Source organism: Calonectris borealis, chromosome 17 (assembly GCF_964195595.1).
Source record: "Calonectris borealis chromosome 17, bCalBor7.hap1.2, whole genome shotgun sequence".
NCBI lineage: Eukaryota > Metazoa > Chordata > Aves > Procellariiformes > Procellariidae > Calonectris > Calonectris borealis.
The window spans coordinates 10,399,771-10,415,617 of record NC_134328.1 but is presented as its reverse complement, the minus strand read 5'-3'; the positions used below and the strand labels follow the sequence as shown (position 1 = coordinate 10,415,617).

Below are 15,847 nucleotides of genomic sequence, written 5' to 3'. Positions count from 1 at the left end.
AAAAGGAATAGCGAAAAGTCTTCTAGCTAATCTAGCACTCTTGTGTGTGACATGCTTTGAGTCTGAATTTAAAGAACAGACACTTGCATAATCTCAAGAAAAGACACAACGTACAGAATGTCCTGGCACACGCGACTGACTTTTCCATTTCTGGTAATGTGCAGCCCTTTATTTTGCCTCCAGTAACAAAGGAATGGAATTATTACCTAATGTTAACTTGCTTGTTTTGTTTCTCAGTGTCTTATCCTAAACTACAACAGCTTTCATTGTGAGATGCTGAGTCATGCTTATTGAGACATTATCTGTTTGTTTAAAACAGCTATGGCTTGTCTTAGCCATAGTTTAGCCATACTTGGCATTTCCAGTATAAAAGCTTTCTAACATGTAGGAACTTCAGAGAACTGTTTTAAGCTATCTGTGATGTATCTAACATCTTAGTCAAGCAAAGCGACTCCTTCCTTCTCTTCCCACTGTGGCTTTCTAGTCAGTTTTGACTTGGGTATTTTACAGAAGTTGTCTTGATGTTTTTTCAGTTCAACCTGCCAAAGAAATCATGTTGATTTGAATGGTGTATTGTGTGTAAGCTTTCTCCCCTTTCTTGTTAGTCATTATGCTGTACTTGCCGCCCTCCAGTGGTAACTGCTGCTGCTTACACTTGAGTGGAACCAGTTTTTAATCTGTGAATTTGTTCCTTGAATACATGTTTCACAGAATAGCCCCCTTGTCACTTTCCTACTCCCATGTTTGTCAAAGCTTAAGCATTAATGCTTCTAGCGAAAGATTACTCATTAAATCTAAGGATGTTGTTATACAGGCACAACTCTCCATTGATTAGCAGAGAAATAATAATAATGTTATTACAATTAATAAGAAAACCCATCTTCCTTGCTGCCTTCCTTCCCCAAAACACCTTCCTGTGTTTTGCCATGGTGCGCAGAGCAGGTTTACAGTCTGGATCATCATGCTTACACTTACTAATTCAAGCACTCCCTTTAATAAAAGAATACAGTTTATAACCTGTATGAATTTTTGAGATGGGCCATTCTCCATCAGGTTCCTATAGGTCAGTAAAGATAATTTTTTTTTTTAAACTTCTTTGAGACCTAGTTTTGCATGTTGTTTGTTCTCTGGGGCTTCTTCACTACAGCCACTAACCACAGTGTTATGTGACGCAGACAGAAACTTTTAAAACTCTTTTGCTCTTTGATTGCTAAGTGTGCAGCAGTACAGAACCAAAGATGCTCCTAGACTGTAGGAGTTGACAACAGTTCATCATTCTGTGTTTTTCCTTAAAGGCAGTTAAGTTAGTTACTCATAGTTTTAAATGAGACTCCAAATTTGCATTTGCTCTTCATAATATAGCTATATTTTCTCCCAAAGATAAAAATGAAGATGGTTTGGAAAGAGCAAAAGTTAAAAACCTTGGAGCCTCCAGAGAATGCAGCTATTGTGGAAAGTATTTTCGCTCAAATTATTACCTCAATATTCATCTCAGAACTCATACAGGTAAATGGGCTTCACCTTTGTGGGAGGGTAAGGAAGTCTGCTGAATCTAGTTGGATGGAATATTTGGTTTCGCTTAAGAAAAACAGAAGTTGCCTTCAAAATTATTGATATTAAGAACAAAGTTTTCTCTAATGCAAAAAAAAAAAATTCCAATTGAAATTTCTTAGAAGGTGTTAATTATTTACATAAGTGTAAATCTTTTTGAATAGGGCTAATTACATTAAGTACTGTTAAGAATACAATATATTTTAAAACTTTTAATTCTTTCTGCTTTTAGCAGTCTAGCAAAAAGTTAGTGGGTTTTGTTTTTGGTTTTGTGTTTTGTTTTTAAAAAAAACCCCAAACATTTCCCAAGTACTAAGTTGATTTTCTGCCAGTTGCTGCTACCTGGGAAAAAGCTGTGTCTATTTTTCAGTTCAACTTTGTTTTCCATAGCCAGGCAAACTCTTTCTACTTCTGTTAATGTATGTCCCAGTTTCTTTTGAAACAGCTCTATTTATAGATGAACTGTTTGTGTTGTTGAATAGCATACTTGTGGTATGATCAAGGGCTACAAATTGTTGGAGTTGACCCACAGCTATACTTCTTGCTTATCTCTGCCAAACATATTGTCAGCTACCATCTCCGTACATAGCCAACGTGTGGAAAATATCTTCATCGTAGCCAGAAGATGTCACTGTAGCTAGTAAAAGCAGTAAGATGTAGTTGTTTAAATGATTTAGATGAGTTTGAGAATTATGAGTATGTGGAAGGGGAAAGGAAAATCTATTTTACTGTTTTGCAGTCTACATTATTCCCTTGTCTTTAATTGTATTCAAGACTTCAAATCAAATTGTATCAAACTTATTTACTGATAAAACTGTGTTTCAGGTGAAAAACCGTACAAATGTGAATTCTGTGAGTACGCAGCAGCACAGAAAACTTCACTGAGGTATCATTTAGAGAGGCATCACAAGGACAAGCAAGCTGATAGTGCAGCAGACGTGAAAAGTGACAGCAAAGTTTCATTACAGAGTCAGGAGACGGAGCTCTTGCTGGCTGCTGACGGTGCTCAAGAAACCAAAAATTCGAAGAGGCTTTTTCATTGTGCCAAAGATGCTGAGGGCTGCCCCCCTACCAAGCAGCAAAAGGAAGTTCTGTCCTTGAACAATGCAATAGGCAGCACAGTCCTTTTAAAAATGAAAAATAATTCTAGGGAATTGAACAAAGGTTCCGTTTGTACCAATTCAAATAAAATACACGAGAATGTGTCCACTCCTTACCCGGAAAAACTAAAGGCTGAGAAGGAAACAAAAGAAGCTCAGCCCAATGTTCCTCATAAAAGAGAGAGAGAGGCTTCTGTGGCATCAGAGGGAGATGACGTCCAGTATGTTTGTGCTTTAAAGGATGGAAAAAATGTGAATGATGTGCGAGAGTGCACTGAAAACTACAAACACAAACCTATGGTGGACTCTCAAGAAAAGCCCTTGAACTTATCTGTTGGGTCTTCACAAGAATGTTCAGTGGTTTCAACTAGAGGCCTACTAGCACCCAGCACCTGTCCATTTTGTACTTACAGAACATTTTACCCGGAAGTCCTAATGATGCACCAGAGGCTGATGCACAAATACAATCCTGACACCGTTAACAAAAATGGCTGTAGAAGCAAAGCTCTAGCTAAAGCCAGACGCACTGGATGCCCTCCAGCTCTGCTTGGTAAAGATGTGCTTCCTCTGTCTCTTAATTCTAATAAAAGTAAGGCTTCCCCATCTACACAGCAAAAACTGTTGCAAACGGGGAAAGCTAAACAATGTCACCCTCCACAGAACAAAGTCCCTCTCTTTTCAGTGACTGACTCAAGCAGCACAGCCCCAAGTAACCTCAAGTTTCATAAACAGCAAAGTAATATTGGAGCTCAGGCAAATAGCTATAGACAACCTCAGCAAGAAATGCACTCCAGTTCCAGTATCTCTCCAGTATTGGACAGAGTAAAAAGATCTGAATCTAAAGTAAAAGCTCTAAGTGTCCCAGTGTCTCAATCTGGTCTAGTAAGCAGCAGTATGAATGGGGCTCTCGACTCTCACCTAAATGAATCTGCCTGGTCTTGTCATCGAGGAAGAGACTATCTTTGTAGTAAATCTGTGAGCAATCTAAATCTAGACTATGGTGAAACGTCTTCTAAACGAATGAAACCTAATCTGTTAGCTGTTGAACATATTGACTCTCCAATGGCTAATTACAGAAGATACGAAATGAGCAGATTTCGTGTTGCAAACAGATATGCAAATCTGCTACCTCAGGAATGTTCTCGCACCAAACCTGCATCCTCTGTTTTGCCAACCAAACAAGGGCTTCTGAATTCAGATGATGTTGATCCTCCTAATGTATTGACTGTTCTCAAACCTTATGAGCCATATAGCTCTGGATCACTTTACAGTTCTTGTGGATCTAGCAATGGCCAAGTAACCAGCTCTACAGTAGAAGGTACTGTATCTCCTTCCTAGTTAAATGTCTTACACCATTACAAAGGAAGGTGAATGAAATATAAGTAAGTGCGTACCCACCTTGAAACAGAGAAAATAAAGCTGTACTTAGCATTTCACCAAGTCCAGTCAATGCTTGGATTTTAAATTTAAAATCCAGGTTCAGCAAACTCCTGGCTTGGGGAATTAGGCATGGAAGGTCTGAATTTTAAAGAGGGATTTAAAGTTCCTTCCTCCCCCCTGCCATGGGTCTCTGATAGCAAACATGTATTGTTTGCTCATCAGAGCACTCCAGACATGCTAACTAATCCAGGATATGGAATGAGCCTTTCTGCTTAATATACAAGAAGTCTTGGACCATCTGGAATATTAATAAAACCTCTTACAAAAAAAAAAAAGCTGTCATGGACAATTGTTCCCTTCAATTGCAGAAAAGGATGTATTACAAATCATAAAACTATGATTTAAATCTTATACCTCTGTTGTTAAATGGGTTTTTATAATGTTTAGTTTTTAGTAGGAACAAAATACTTTGTTAAATCAAGACAACATATTTCTGCTATTCTAATTATGGTGTCTCATTGCACTAAGTAGTAATACTTTGTGGAAAATTCTGGGCCTAGCAGAGATAAATGTTTTGTGATGTATTTGGAAAACTTTGGTACTTTTATGAAATACATGCTTTTTGTGTTTTGTTCTTAGTCAACATTTTCAAAACTTAGCAGGAGGCCAAGATTAATAGGTGCTAGGTGATATTTAATCAGTTGTCTGACCATTTGTAGAAGATGGTATTTATGACTTTGAGCTGAGGTCAGTATGGACTTAGCTATAAATATAGGACTTCGAATTTTGAAATGAAGATCCTCTTATAAAAATGAATAGTGTGTATGCCCTGTGTAGTCTTAAAGTTTCTGCTAAGTTCTTAAACTCTGAATACTCCCATTCTCTGGAAGCAGTAAGATTATTCTTCTGAAGTAGTCTAGGTTCATAACAAGCAGGGGTGTGTTACCTTCGGTCAGAGCAAACTGCAAAATACTAAATACGCATTTAGTTATGTGGCAAAAAATGTATTCGCTCACTCTGTTCTGGTTTTTGTTTGCTTGTTTTAAGGTTGTGGGCTTCGTAAATATTCAGGCTTGCTAGTGGGTTACGGAAGGATGAAGGAAAGTGTTACAGTTCTGTTTCCAGTCTGGGTAGGGAGTGGATAAAGGAAAAGCCAGCATCACAGTTGACTCACTGAAGTGGTTGTGAAATGGAGTTAATTCCTAGTTTCATGAAGAGCGTTGTCTGTGTACCATCAACTGTACCATGAATTGCTATGAGGAGTGTAAAATGGGCACTAGGTTATGCATAGAATGCAGAGGGACGGGCAGAAGGACAAATGTTGTTGCTGTCTTTTGATTCCTAGTGGTCTGAGAGAATGAAATACATACAGGGTTTTTTCTAAGCACAGAAGTCATTCATGCAGTTGTAGAATTTACAGCTCTTTGCAAGACTTTTTTTTTTTTTAAAAATTAATGGTTGATAGCAGCTAAAAGCTTGCACTGGCCAAGGACTTGTGCTTCATGACGTTGCTATCTGTTGAGCAGATAGAACATTCAGGATTTTGAGGGAATGCTCTTGATGTTGTATAAAACCCTATAAATTTTCATGAAAACAGGAAGGGGAAGGTTAAAAAGTCTTGTAGCTTCAACCAGCTAGACAAGTCTGTATCCCAAGGACTAGATGGTGGGCAGTGTCTTGCTCCTTTCCAGCATTACTGTACATTGGGGATGGGGAAATTCTCTTATTTTGCCAGTAGTCTTAGTGAGGTTAGCCTACTGAAGTAGCAGTTGATGCAATACTATTTTTAAACAATGACTTCATTGGAATCCACCTTGTTCTTCTTCTGAAAGCTCCACCTGTCTACCAGAAAAATCTGCGGTAGGCTTTTCTTCCTCTTCTTTGGTACAAGCCTGGAGACAGTAGCCTGTAGTCAAGAACTTTCTACTGTTTCTTGTTATTTAGAGCTCTCTGAAAACTATGGCTGCAACTAGTTTGACGATATTGTTGTCATGGAAATAAAGATTTCCTTGTTTGTTACACAGTGCTGGCTCAGGGCAAGAAAAGCAACTTTTTATGGCTGTTACCTACATCAGAAAGACTTGTGAAACAAGACCCCATCTGTGGGTTTTCTTAGCAACTTCAATAAAAGCCCTGTGCAATGAAATGTAGGCTTTTAAGGCTAATTTCCTAGTTTTCCAACCATTCTGCTCAGAAGTACCCAACCCAAATCTTGATAGTTGTCTGAGAGGGTGGAGGGTAGCAGACAGGCAAGCTTCTCAGTATTCGAGTTTTAATGTGGGTGGAGACAGTGAAGATGAAAGTTTCTGCAAATTCTTTTTTTGTTAAAAAGCTGAATACAACTGTTTGTCTAAAAGTTGCAACTCCTCAGAGATGTATTTTGTAACATATCATATGCAAAGTACTGCAGGTGTAGACCTGCAGGTTTCTGTAGTCTTTTTATTGAACTCCGGTGATATTATGAAACATGATGCCAAAACCTTTTTTAAGGGCCTGTGTGGCTTGTGGCGACATTATTTAGGTTCTATGAACATGTTATGTCGCATGTTAAATGCTGGATCAAGTTGTCATGAGAATATGTTCCACTTGGCAAACTTGATTAAAGCATGATGCCTTCCGTTATTGCTTGTAAGCTCTGCCATTCTGTGTTGCCCTGAAGAGACAGAAACATTCTGAAACCACTCAGTTTGTGTTATTTTCAAATTAGTTGCCTTTGCAATGGCAACATACTATCAAGGATAACCTGTTGGCTGATTGATCTGGCAGAGGCTGCAAATTAAAGACAATTGCTCATGACACACTCCAATGGCTTTGTAGATTCTGTTGAAATATTAATTTAGCTTTGCCATTTTAATTTAATTAAAGCTCGCTAGGTTTTTTCAGTGCTGTGTTTAAAGCTTTCACGGAATATGGATGGCAGTTGGGCTTTTTGTATCCTGTGGGAGTAATGATTCTTGACTTTTTACCTTAATTTTATGACGTGCTTTTGACTGCTTGCTTAAGCTAATAAGACTTAATATGGAACAGGCATTGATTTCACATATATAAATCTGAATTAATGGTCTCAGATAAACATGAAATTACCTGTATACTAGACTGAAAATTGCTCAACAAAGGTCTTCAAGTAAATGTATATTAACACTCTTTCAAGTGTCACAATTGCCATATAATTTATGATGGCAATAATGTAGTATACCTGTTTTTCCTCTCAAATACTCATATTCAAAAATTCAGTTTTCAAACGTACAGAAACTGGATATGTAGGCATCGTGCTATAGAACGTACTGCAGCACTTAAAGCTTCTTAAAATGAAGCCTGCCGTATGATGAGATAAGCAAAGATATTTCTTTCTTGCAAATGAGCAAAATCTGGAGAGATGGACATCGTGTCTATACAGCTTAAAACAAAGTTGTTAAATTAATATTTGTCATTTCTCTGTGGTATTCTGGGATTCTGGATGCTAACATAGACCTGCTCACAATTGAATGTCTGACCAATTAGATTAGCAGGAAATAATTCTAACTCCTCTAAATTTATTTTTGTCAGGAAAGAGATCAGTGTCATACCAACACTTATCTAGCAGCGTGCTACAAAAGCGAAGTTATGAAAGTTTCATTGGTAATGCACACTTTCGACCAAGTGACAAGAAGACTTGATCATTTACTTCAAGAAACGGTAAACAAACCTTTTGAACTAATTGTTACTTAAATGTTGCATTATGTACTCATAACATCAAAGGTTGCTGCACAGCATGATGAGAGGTTATGATAGTCTGAACCAGCACAGCTGAAAATACAAACTCCTCCTCTCTTAGGAAATGAACCAAATACTGGTGTAGCAGCATTAGTTATTTTGAATAGTGGTAATGGCTTGCATAAAAAGTACATAGATGCTCCTTTTCCAAAAGAAATGGAAGGGCTAACAATAGATAAATATATTAATTACTCACAATACCAGTGTGAAGTGTTCAACGAAAGGGCTTTCCCCTTAAGTCAGTACATGGGGCAGAGGAACATTGAGTGGAGAACAAGAAATGAGAGGAAGTGCCTGTTATCACAGTTCCAGTTCCTGAATCCTATGAGAGGTTATGTTGGTTAGTCCTTCCTGAAAATGTAGACATTACTCATTTTACAGCTTCTGAAGATTGCGAGGATTGCCTCAAACAACAAGTTTCTTTTTGGTGGATTATTTCATAGAGAAGTAAGGGTTTCCTGATAGCTCCTTGGCAGTTTATCTTTGTGTACTGGAGAGGTTGTTCCAAATAGTTTTTCCTTTGTTTGACTGAGGGGTGGGCACAGCCTCTTAGGGAAACAGGTCAAGTGAAAAGAATTAGCCTGGTGTTCGGAATTCCTGTGCTTCATCTCTTCAGTTCTGTAGCTGTATCTCAGAACTTAACAACCCCATTGTGTTTGCAACATTCTTAGCTGCTAAGGAGATAAGTACTCTATAAGACTATAAATAAATATATCTGCTTTTTTCAAACCTGGAGCTACAGATAATTTTCCTCATTCAAATTTAAGGAGATGTGTCTTGAATGCTATAGCACCTGGACCAGCAACGCACTCTGCTGTGGAAAGATTTTACATATCTGGAGAGCAGAGCTATCTGACATCTAGTTGACAGCTTTTAAAATACTTTGCTTTATTTCTTGATATTCTTCTAATCTTACTGCTTTTATTGTCCCCCTACTAAGCATATTTTTGTCTCGTTCTGCTTTTTTAAGCTAACTCAATTTCCTGCCTGTATTTCTACTTGGGGCTTGAGTATCTTCAAAAGTAGGCTTGATTGCCAGCTTTTATTTGGCAAATAGAAGACACAGACCTTATATGGCAATATCAATTTCTAAATACACTTATGAGAGGGTGCGGAAGAAATTCCTTTTATGTTTTAAAGACAATCCTCACAACAAAAAAATGTGTTGTACTATTTTATAGTTGTATACCACAAAACTTTTTTTTTTCTTTTTTCCCCTAGGTCTAAAGACACAAGTGCATGTTCTATGGAGTTATACCTGCAGTTCATCCCTTGAGGAAAAATGAATGGTGAAAGCTACTGAACTAAGCTGTGATTGTACTGTATATAAAAACACTACAGTTTTATAATACTGGTTCTGTTAACATTTTGTACCAAATAGCCATAAAAAGTAGTCTAAACAATTGGGTTATGAAGGTGTGTGGAGAATGTATATCTTGACATTGACTTTTGAGTATTTTTCATTAGAATTAATTGACCAAATATTAGGTAGGAATTATATTTTTACATACTTGAGCGCTGCTGAAGAGTTTCTCTTGGAAAGAATATATAGTCATTGCACCTCAGGTAAACTGTAAATACTGAAGTTGAAATCCTGTTGGCTTAATGCTCCGTTTTCATAAAGGTGAAAGTTTCTCATCTGTTTTTTCTGTTGAACTATGTTAGTTTTTTTTTTAAAACAACTTCCAAATAAACTGTCTGAAACTGCCCAGTTTATAAATGTTGTGAACATCAAAGCAACGGTGCTGACATTATGCTGATCTGCCTTGTATATGTTAGGACCATAATGTGTTGGAGGGATCTGTTTCTCTGGGGTTGTTTCCAGCATATTTTTAAATGCAAGGATGAGGCAATACTTGACATTTGGATTTCAGTGTGGTGTTCCTGAAATATGGTTAGATTCTTCTCTTGGCATTGGTTCCTGTTCTTCAGAGAAGCCTCTTAAACGAGCATCTCTACCAACATAGAAACTTTTACAGCAGAAAATACCTAGGACTCTCATGAGAAACGATACTAATCTAAATGTTTCAAATGTTTAGTTTTGTACTAAACTCAATACAGTTACATTTAGAGGAAAACTTACTTTGCACCTTTATCCAAACTGTAAAGTCACAAACAAACAGACTTGCAATATGAATATGGGATCTACAGACTTCAAAAGGGATGTGGCTATGGTGTAGCCTGCTTGACTGTGCTTGGAAGCTTCTTGATGTCGAGTTTTAGCATCTGCTGGGTGTTTAAAATAAGTGAGAAATAACCGGTAAATGGGAGAATATCTCCTTTTATTTTTTTGTGAAGACAACAAGAGTTTTTTCTAATGCACATGCAGTTTAATTTTTGTAAAGGGAAGACGGCCAGTTACCAGCCAGTAAAGCAGAATTGTTGCATATTTTGACTTGTGTTCCTAGTTGCTTCTCATAAAGCCTGTAGTTAAGAGTTAATTTCTTCTGTACCTGGCTTTGACTTCCATATATTTTAGTAAAACAAAAAATGAAAAATTTTGCACTGTTCATTTTGCTCTCTTCCCTCGTACAGCAAATGTAAAATAGCAAAACCTAGAAACTCTTGTTTTTTCATTATGCAACTTGAGATGTTCCAGTTGTATGTCTTAGTTCCTGTATATGGGACCTATTTTTAATGTCTCTGTAAACTGGCGATGTAATGAAGTGCTGTGTATCAGGAAATTGTACACTATTTACCTTTTTTCCTGTTCATAAGCTGAGCCATATGTACATAAACTAGATTTTTGTTTTCCTAGTTTTGCACTTTTATAGCCTATTTTTTGAAGATGAATTCACTTGGAAAATGGTTAATCTATTTTTTTGCGTGATCTTTCAATGAGTCTTATAGAATGCATGCTGTAACTATCATCTGTGTACCTTACGGGGTTCTGTGATTAAAATGTACGGGGCTGGTTTTTAAGATGTTTCAGCAGACAGACCTAAGACTTGTTTGTTTTTAATCTCCCTTCATGCTGGTACAGTTTCCCTCAAGGCTTTTTTTGGTAGGTGTCTTGGGGTTGGAAGGGAAAAATGAACATGAAGACTCTTATTTCATGGCAGCACAGCCCTGTACTTCAGAATACACTTTGCCCATCAGTATTAACTATTGGGATACTACTGGTTTTGTATGTTTCTTTGGAAATAACAGTGCATATATAGAGGTACAAATTGTTGATTTTTTTTTTTTTGTTTGTGTATTTATTTCATTCCATTTTGTTTTATTTTAATTGTTGAAACCGGAAGTCGTCAAGCAGTAGGCACACATTATTCATTTAATTTATGATGTATTTCACTTTAGTTGAGTATGTTATTACATGTGGATGTAAATATAGACTTGGTGTTTTGCAAAACTGGTTTCTGTGTCTTGCTTTTAAAGCTTAAAATGAGTTGCCTGGAATTTCATATTCACTTGACCTTTCGTCATACTCGCACCGCTGGGGGAGGAGGAAGGAGAACCTGCCAATAGCCAAAACCAAATTCGTGCTCTGTTCAGTTGCTTATATGAAAATACTGAGTGATTTCCCAGAAAATCAGTCTGTGAGGCGTAAGAGGAATACTCTTAAAATAGTGAAGAAACCTTTTGTTTCTTTCAGTTATTTTCCTTCAAGAAAGGAAATTGAGTTATTGTGTGCATTCTTTCTAGTAATGAAATTATAAGGGGAGCATGGATTTTTTTTGAGTGTGTGTGTGTGTGAGGCTTCAGAATTTGTATAGGCTTAAACTATCTTTGTAACCAAATACATTCTGAAAAATTTCTAGGTCTGATGTGTTCTTGGAACTCGACTGAGGTGTCAGACTTCACCAACACCTCTGACCACATCTCAAAACTAGATTATGAGTTTGGAAGACACCTAGAAAAGACTTGTCAAAGGCAACTCATCCTCGAGAGAAAGGGAGCCCCAATCAACCGCATTTAAGGGCACTTACACGAGTGACCACAGCCTCATTGACATCACAGGTTAAGCTTTTGATTCCTGTGCTAGGCTGGCACTTGTTGCCATGATAAGGTTTGTGGAAGTAGGTTAAACAAGTTTCTTGAACGAAATGACGTCGTGTGTGGATCTGTCACTTGCTCTGCAAACAGCTAGTTCTCCGTGCCTGTGGGGCGCAAACGAGGGCTCTTGGAGTCATTCAGCTGGGATTAGGGTAACGTGACTATCGAGAAACTTCTGTGCAGCGCTGAGTGACAGCAGGGTGAGGCAGGATACAAGAAATAAGTGTGAGCTTTGCAAGTCATTTTTACTATTAACCATGGCTTTCCTTTGGTGCCTCTTAGGCGTGCTAAGGGTCCTTCTTTTTGCCTTCAGTAGTTACAGATAAGCTAGACTGACTTTGAGCAACAGATGTGTATTCCAGTGACTTTAGGCATCATTTAGCCTACGTTGCCATACCAATTTGTGAGCTATGCAAGCTGTCGAATTAAAAGTCAAATTAAAGAGCAAATCTCACTGAGTGACCGAAAGGGAGTTGTTAAAGGTTCAGAATTAGTACAAGGATATTCGACTGAAGATTGAGAAGTCCTTTTGGCTTCAAGTCTCTTGCTTCTTCAAACTGTAGGATTTTGGAGGTGGTTTTTCCAGTGTTACCATATCTGTTTTGTCATATAATTAGTTTCTCAGTTGTGAGCTACATTAATACCGCTAAAACTTTTTTTTCTGCTATTCCTTTATTATTCCTAGCCTAAGTCGGGTTAATTGAAAGGGTGAGACTCTCTTTGGGGGAAAGGCCAAAACAAAAAAGAAATGGAGCCAGTGAATAAATCCAGGGTGTCTTTTCACTGTTGTTGGTGTTGATAAAGCTGCTCCAGTTGAGGGGTTGGCGAGAGGTGCTCCTGACCCCATGGTCGCTGTGGTTTCTACCCCCCTCATGCCAATGAAGCCCTGCGATAACTGGTTCGCACAATAACCTGCGGAGTGCCAGGTTGTGTTTGTTGCCTCCAGGCAGGGTATCGGAGGACTCCAAGTACTATCTAAAAAGCTGGAAAGCATGACTAAAATTCAGTTTCTCTACAGTGACTGTAACTGTTCAGATCAGCATTATAAACGCTTGTTTGAGGGATCTTCTTCCAATGCTTTTGATGAACTACCAGTTAAGATACAGAGTCAGACTACTGTATGGCTTGAAGTTATGAAGAAGCAACACTCATTTTCTCTTACGAGGAAGATCTAATATTAAATCACAAAACAGTTTCTTCTTCCCCTTTGTGAAAGAGGAAAATATGCAAGTGTGTTACTGAGCAGATTTCTCTGTTCATTTGCACACACTTAAGAAAAGTGCATTTAATTAGGATTAGCAAGTCTCTAAATTGCAGATGGTTCTCAGGGGAAAAAATAGTTATGAGTGCATTCATGACATTAAAATCAGTACATTTAATTCAATTTCATCTTAATATTAATTTATAACATCTGAAGTAGTAGTTCCTACAGAAGATATTCATATGACTTAAGAATACTGGGGAAAATGAGATCTAGCATTTCCAAACATGCTACAGCATGATTACCACGTGTAATTATGCAGATTGAGTAACTACATGTTAAAGAGTGCCCATTTTGACATGTATTGTTATCTGTAACAAGGGTCGGTTATACGGTATGCAGTTTTATTTAGTTCGGAGTTCATTATTGATAGATACTGAGTCCAGTATTGGGTCATATGTGAAATATGGCAAAAATCAGTAGCTGTTAGTAGCTGTTGGTGTATGACTCCAGAGACAGCAGGCTGCTGGGTTGAGCATGGTTTTACAAACAAGAAGTGCTCTGGTTTTAACACTTTTCAGACTGCCATGTTGGCCTCTGTTCTGACCACTGATCTGTAAGTACGCCATCTCTTTCTTTAAAAAGTTAAATGTAAAGATTGGTATCTTCCCAGATCATCCGTTCTTGGCTTTATTATTGGCTCTAGTTGAACTGAGCCTGATCTGCTTAGGGCAGATATAGCGACTTCATATTCCTTCCATATACATTTGCATGAATGCAAAGTAACAAACTTAGCTCTGGCCCAAGCTGGATCTTTCTGCGGGATAACGAAGCTTGGAACCGGGGAACACTGGATTTTGGTAATACTGCTCCCTTTTTAGAAGTTTCCTCCCTTTGCTTCCACTGAGGTTATCCCTAGTTCCCCAGGGGGGCTGTTGGCTTCCAGGCTGAGCTGGGCTCTGCAGCCTCCCATTCACCTCCTCTGTGCTTTAACACTTCACCAATGTCTCTCAGCTTCTGTAAGATGGGGAAAGGTTGTTACCTCCAGCCTGTGTGTGGAGCACTCCTAAAAAGAGCCATCATTGCTCCTCTTGCCTGCTCTTATTAACGGTGGAAGCTCCAGGGCGGACAAAGGGGTGGCTCTCGACAGCATTGTGACCAAGAGATGATCTGGACGAGGCAATCAGCGCCGTGTTTCCTCCTCCTAGCGAGAGCTGGGAGTGTGTTTGGGCATTAGATGGCAGTCTTGGCAAAGAAGAGCCACCTGGAACAAGCGAAAGGAAGAGATGAGCCGTCAGGAGACAGAGCAGCTCGCTATGCTGAAGGTGCTATACATCTTAAGGCAAGTTTACTTTAGATTCCTAAATTAATTAGCAATTGCATAAAAGTAGATAAAAATAAAACAAACACAGAGCTGCCCCAGAATAGACCGTAACATGCAGAAAGATGTTGACCTATTTAAATAATCCATGTAGCAGAAATCACGGTATAACCAGAAAACTTCACCAAGTGAGATGAACCAAAGGAAATCTGTAGATACAGAAACGTTATCTCCGATTTTCTCTTCTCACCCTATCAATATTTACTGAAATGTGTTGCTACAGAGCAGGTTTAGTGTGCAGTGTAGCTGCTGGCTACCATTATTTTTGACTGCTCAAGATTTTATGATCAATTAAATGATGCATTTTATAATGTGGTATACATCACTATGAGACAGACATTTCTCTAAGTGAATCTTGGGTACAAAACTATTTGTATGAGCAAATCTGTCTAATAAATAGTTATGGAACACTTTGGTGTTTAAAACTCATTTTGCACATATAAAATGTTTTCATTAATCCTCTATGAAAGTCATGACCTAATTACGGATTTTTCGTCTAAAAAAGTTTACTAAAAGTAGTTTTGAATAACTACTTGCAAAGAACCTTTCTGCGATTTCATCTCTCCATCTTTGGTGCAGTTTATTGGAACAAGTGGGAAGTAGTGAACAGGAGGAGCCGGCGTTGCCTGTGTCAGCTGGGGAAACAACAGACTTCCTGCTTTTCTGATAATTCTGGAAAATCAGGAAATAGTTTTCACTTAAAGCAAAAAATGCCCCCCTTTTTCAAGTAAAAAAAATAGTTCACATTTTGTCATGAAATCTTATTTCAGTTTAGGGTACTTCTGAATTTTTAATATATATATGTATGTTCTCAAAAAACTAATTAAACATTGCTAAATAAAGTAATTCTGAGCAAACCGAATGAAACTTTAATGTCAAAGTTAAGCATAAATAGTTAAGGAAAAGAGAAGTTCGGAACAACTGAGTCAAATTAGTTGTTTCAGAAACACATTTTCAGCAAACTTGCATTTTTCCTCCTGTGTTCTTCCAACTACCTCTCACCAAACCTCCAGAAACTCCCCAGGTATTTCGTACATCTGCTTACAGGTTTCCGTTCTCAGTTAAACGAGGAGAAACGGCTCCTCACTTCAATTATTGGCTAGCTAACATATTTTCCAGGCTCAATTTTTTGGTAAACTGTAGTGCAAATAACACCTTAACTGAAACACCTTCCCACTGCACTTCCCAGTGTTGGTGTCGTGCGTTCGCTCTCTGCGTTCCACAAAGTCGGATCGGGATGAGATTTGGCACGTCTTAATTTCTGTTTCTTTTTGATTTACCTGCAGCATTGTGTTTGGGGTTGTATTGCTTGTCTCCCTCCCTCTGCTTGAGGTTAAAAGGTAATTGAACTCAACATTTCTATTCGAATTGGATCTTGTAAAAGTCGCTCCTAGCAGAACCTAAATCTGGGCCTTTGACATTTTGACAGAATCTGTTTTCAGGTTGAAAAATTTCTTTCCCGATAAGAATTTTGGTTGTTTTCCT

General features: G+C 38.1%; 1 protein-coding gene across 4 annotated transcripts in view; it reads left to right on the top strand.

The window, feature by feature from the left end:
• Window positions 1-11,136, top strand: part of ZNF217 (zinc finger protein 217) — a 28,730-nt gene extending 17,594 nt beyond the window's left edge. For 3 of the 4 annotated variants that reach the window (XM_075166542.1, XM_075166544.1, XM_075166545.1), the window contains 4 exons: window positions 1,381-1,506; window positions 2,377-3,969; window positions 7,578-7,706; window positions 9,006-11,136. In XM_075166542.1, coding sequence (XP_075022643.1) covers window positions 1,381-1,506; window positions 2,377-3,969; window positions 7,578-7,687 — 1,829 coding nt within the window. In that variant the 3' untranslated portion in view covers window positions 7,688-7,706; window positions 9,006-11,136. The remainder of the gene's footprint in view (window positions 1-1,380; window positions 1,507-2,376; window positions 3,970-7,577; window positions 7,707-9,005) is intronic. The other variant, XM_075166546.1, reaches the window with a different exon arrangement.
• Window positions 11,137-15,847: the final 4,711 nt, after the last annotated feature.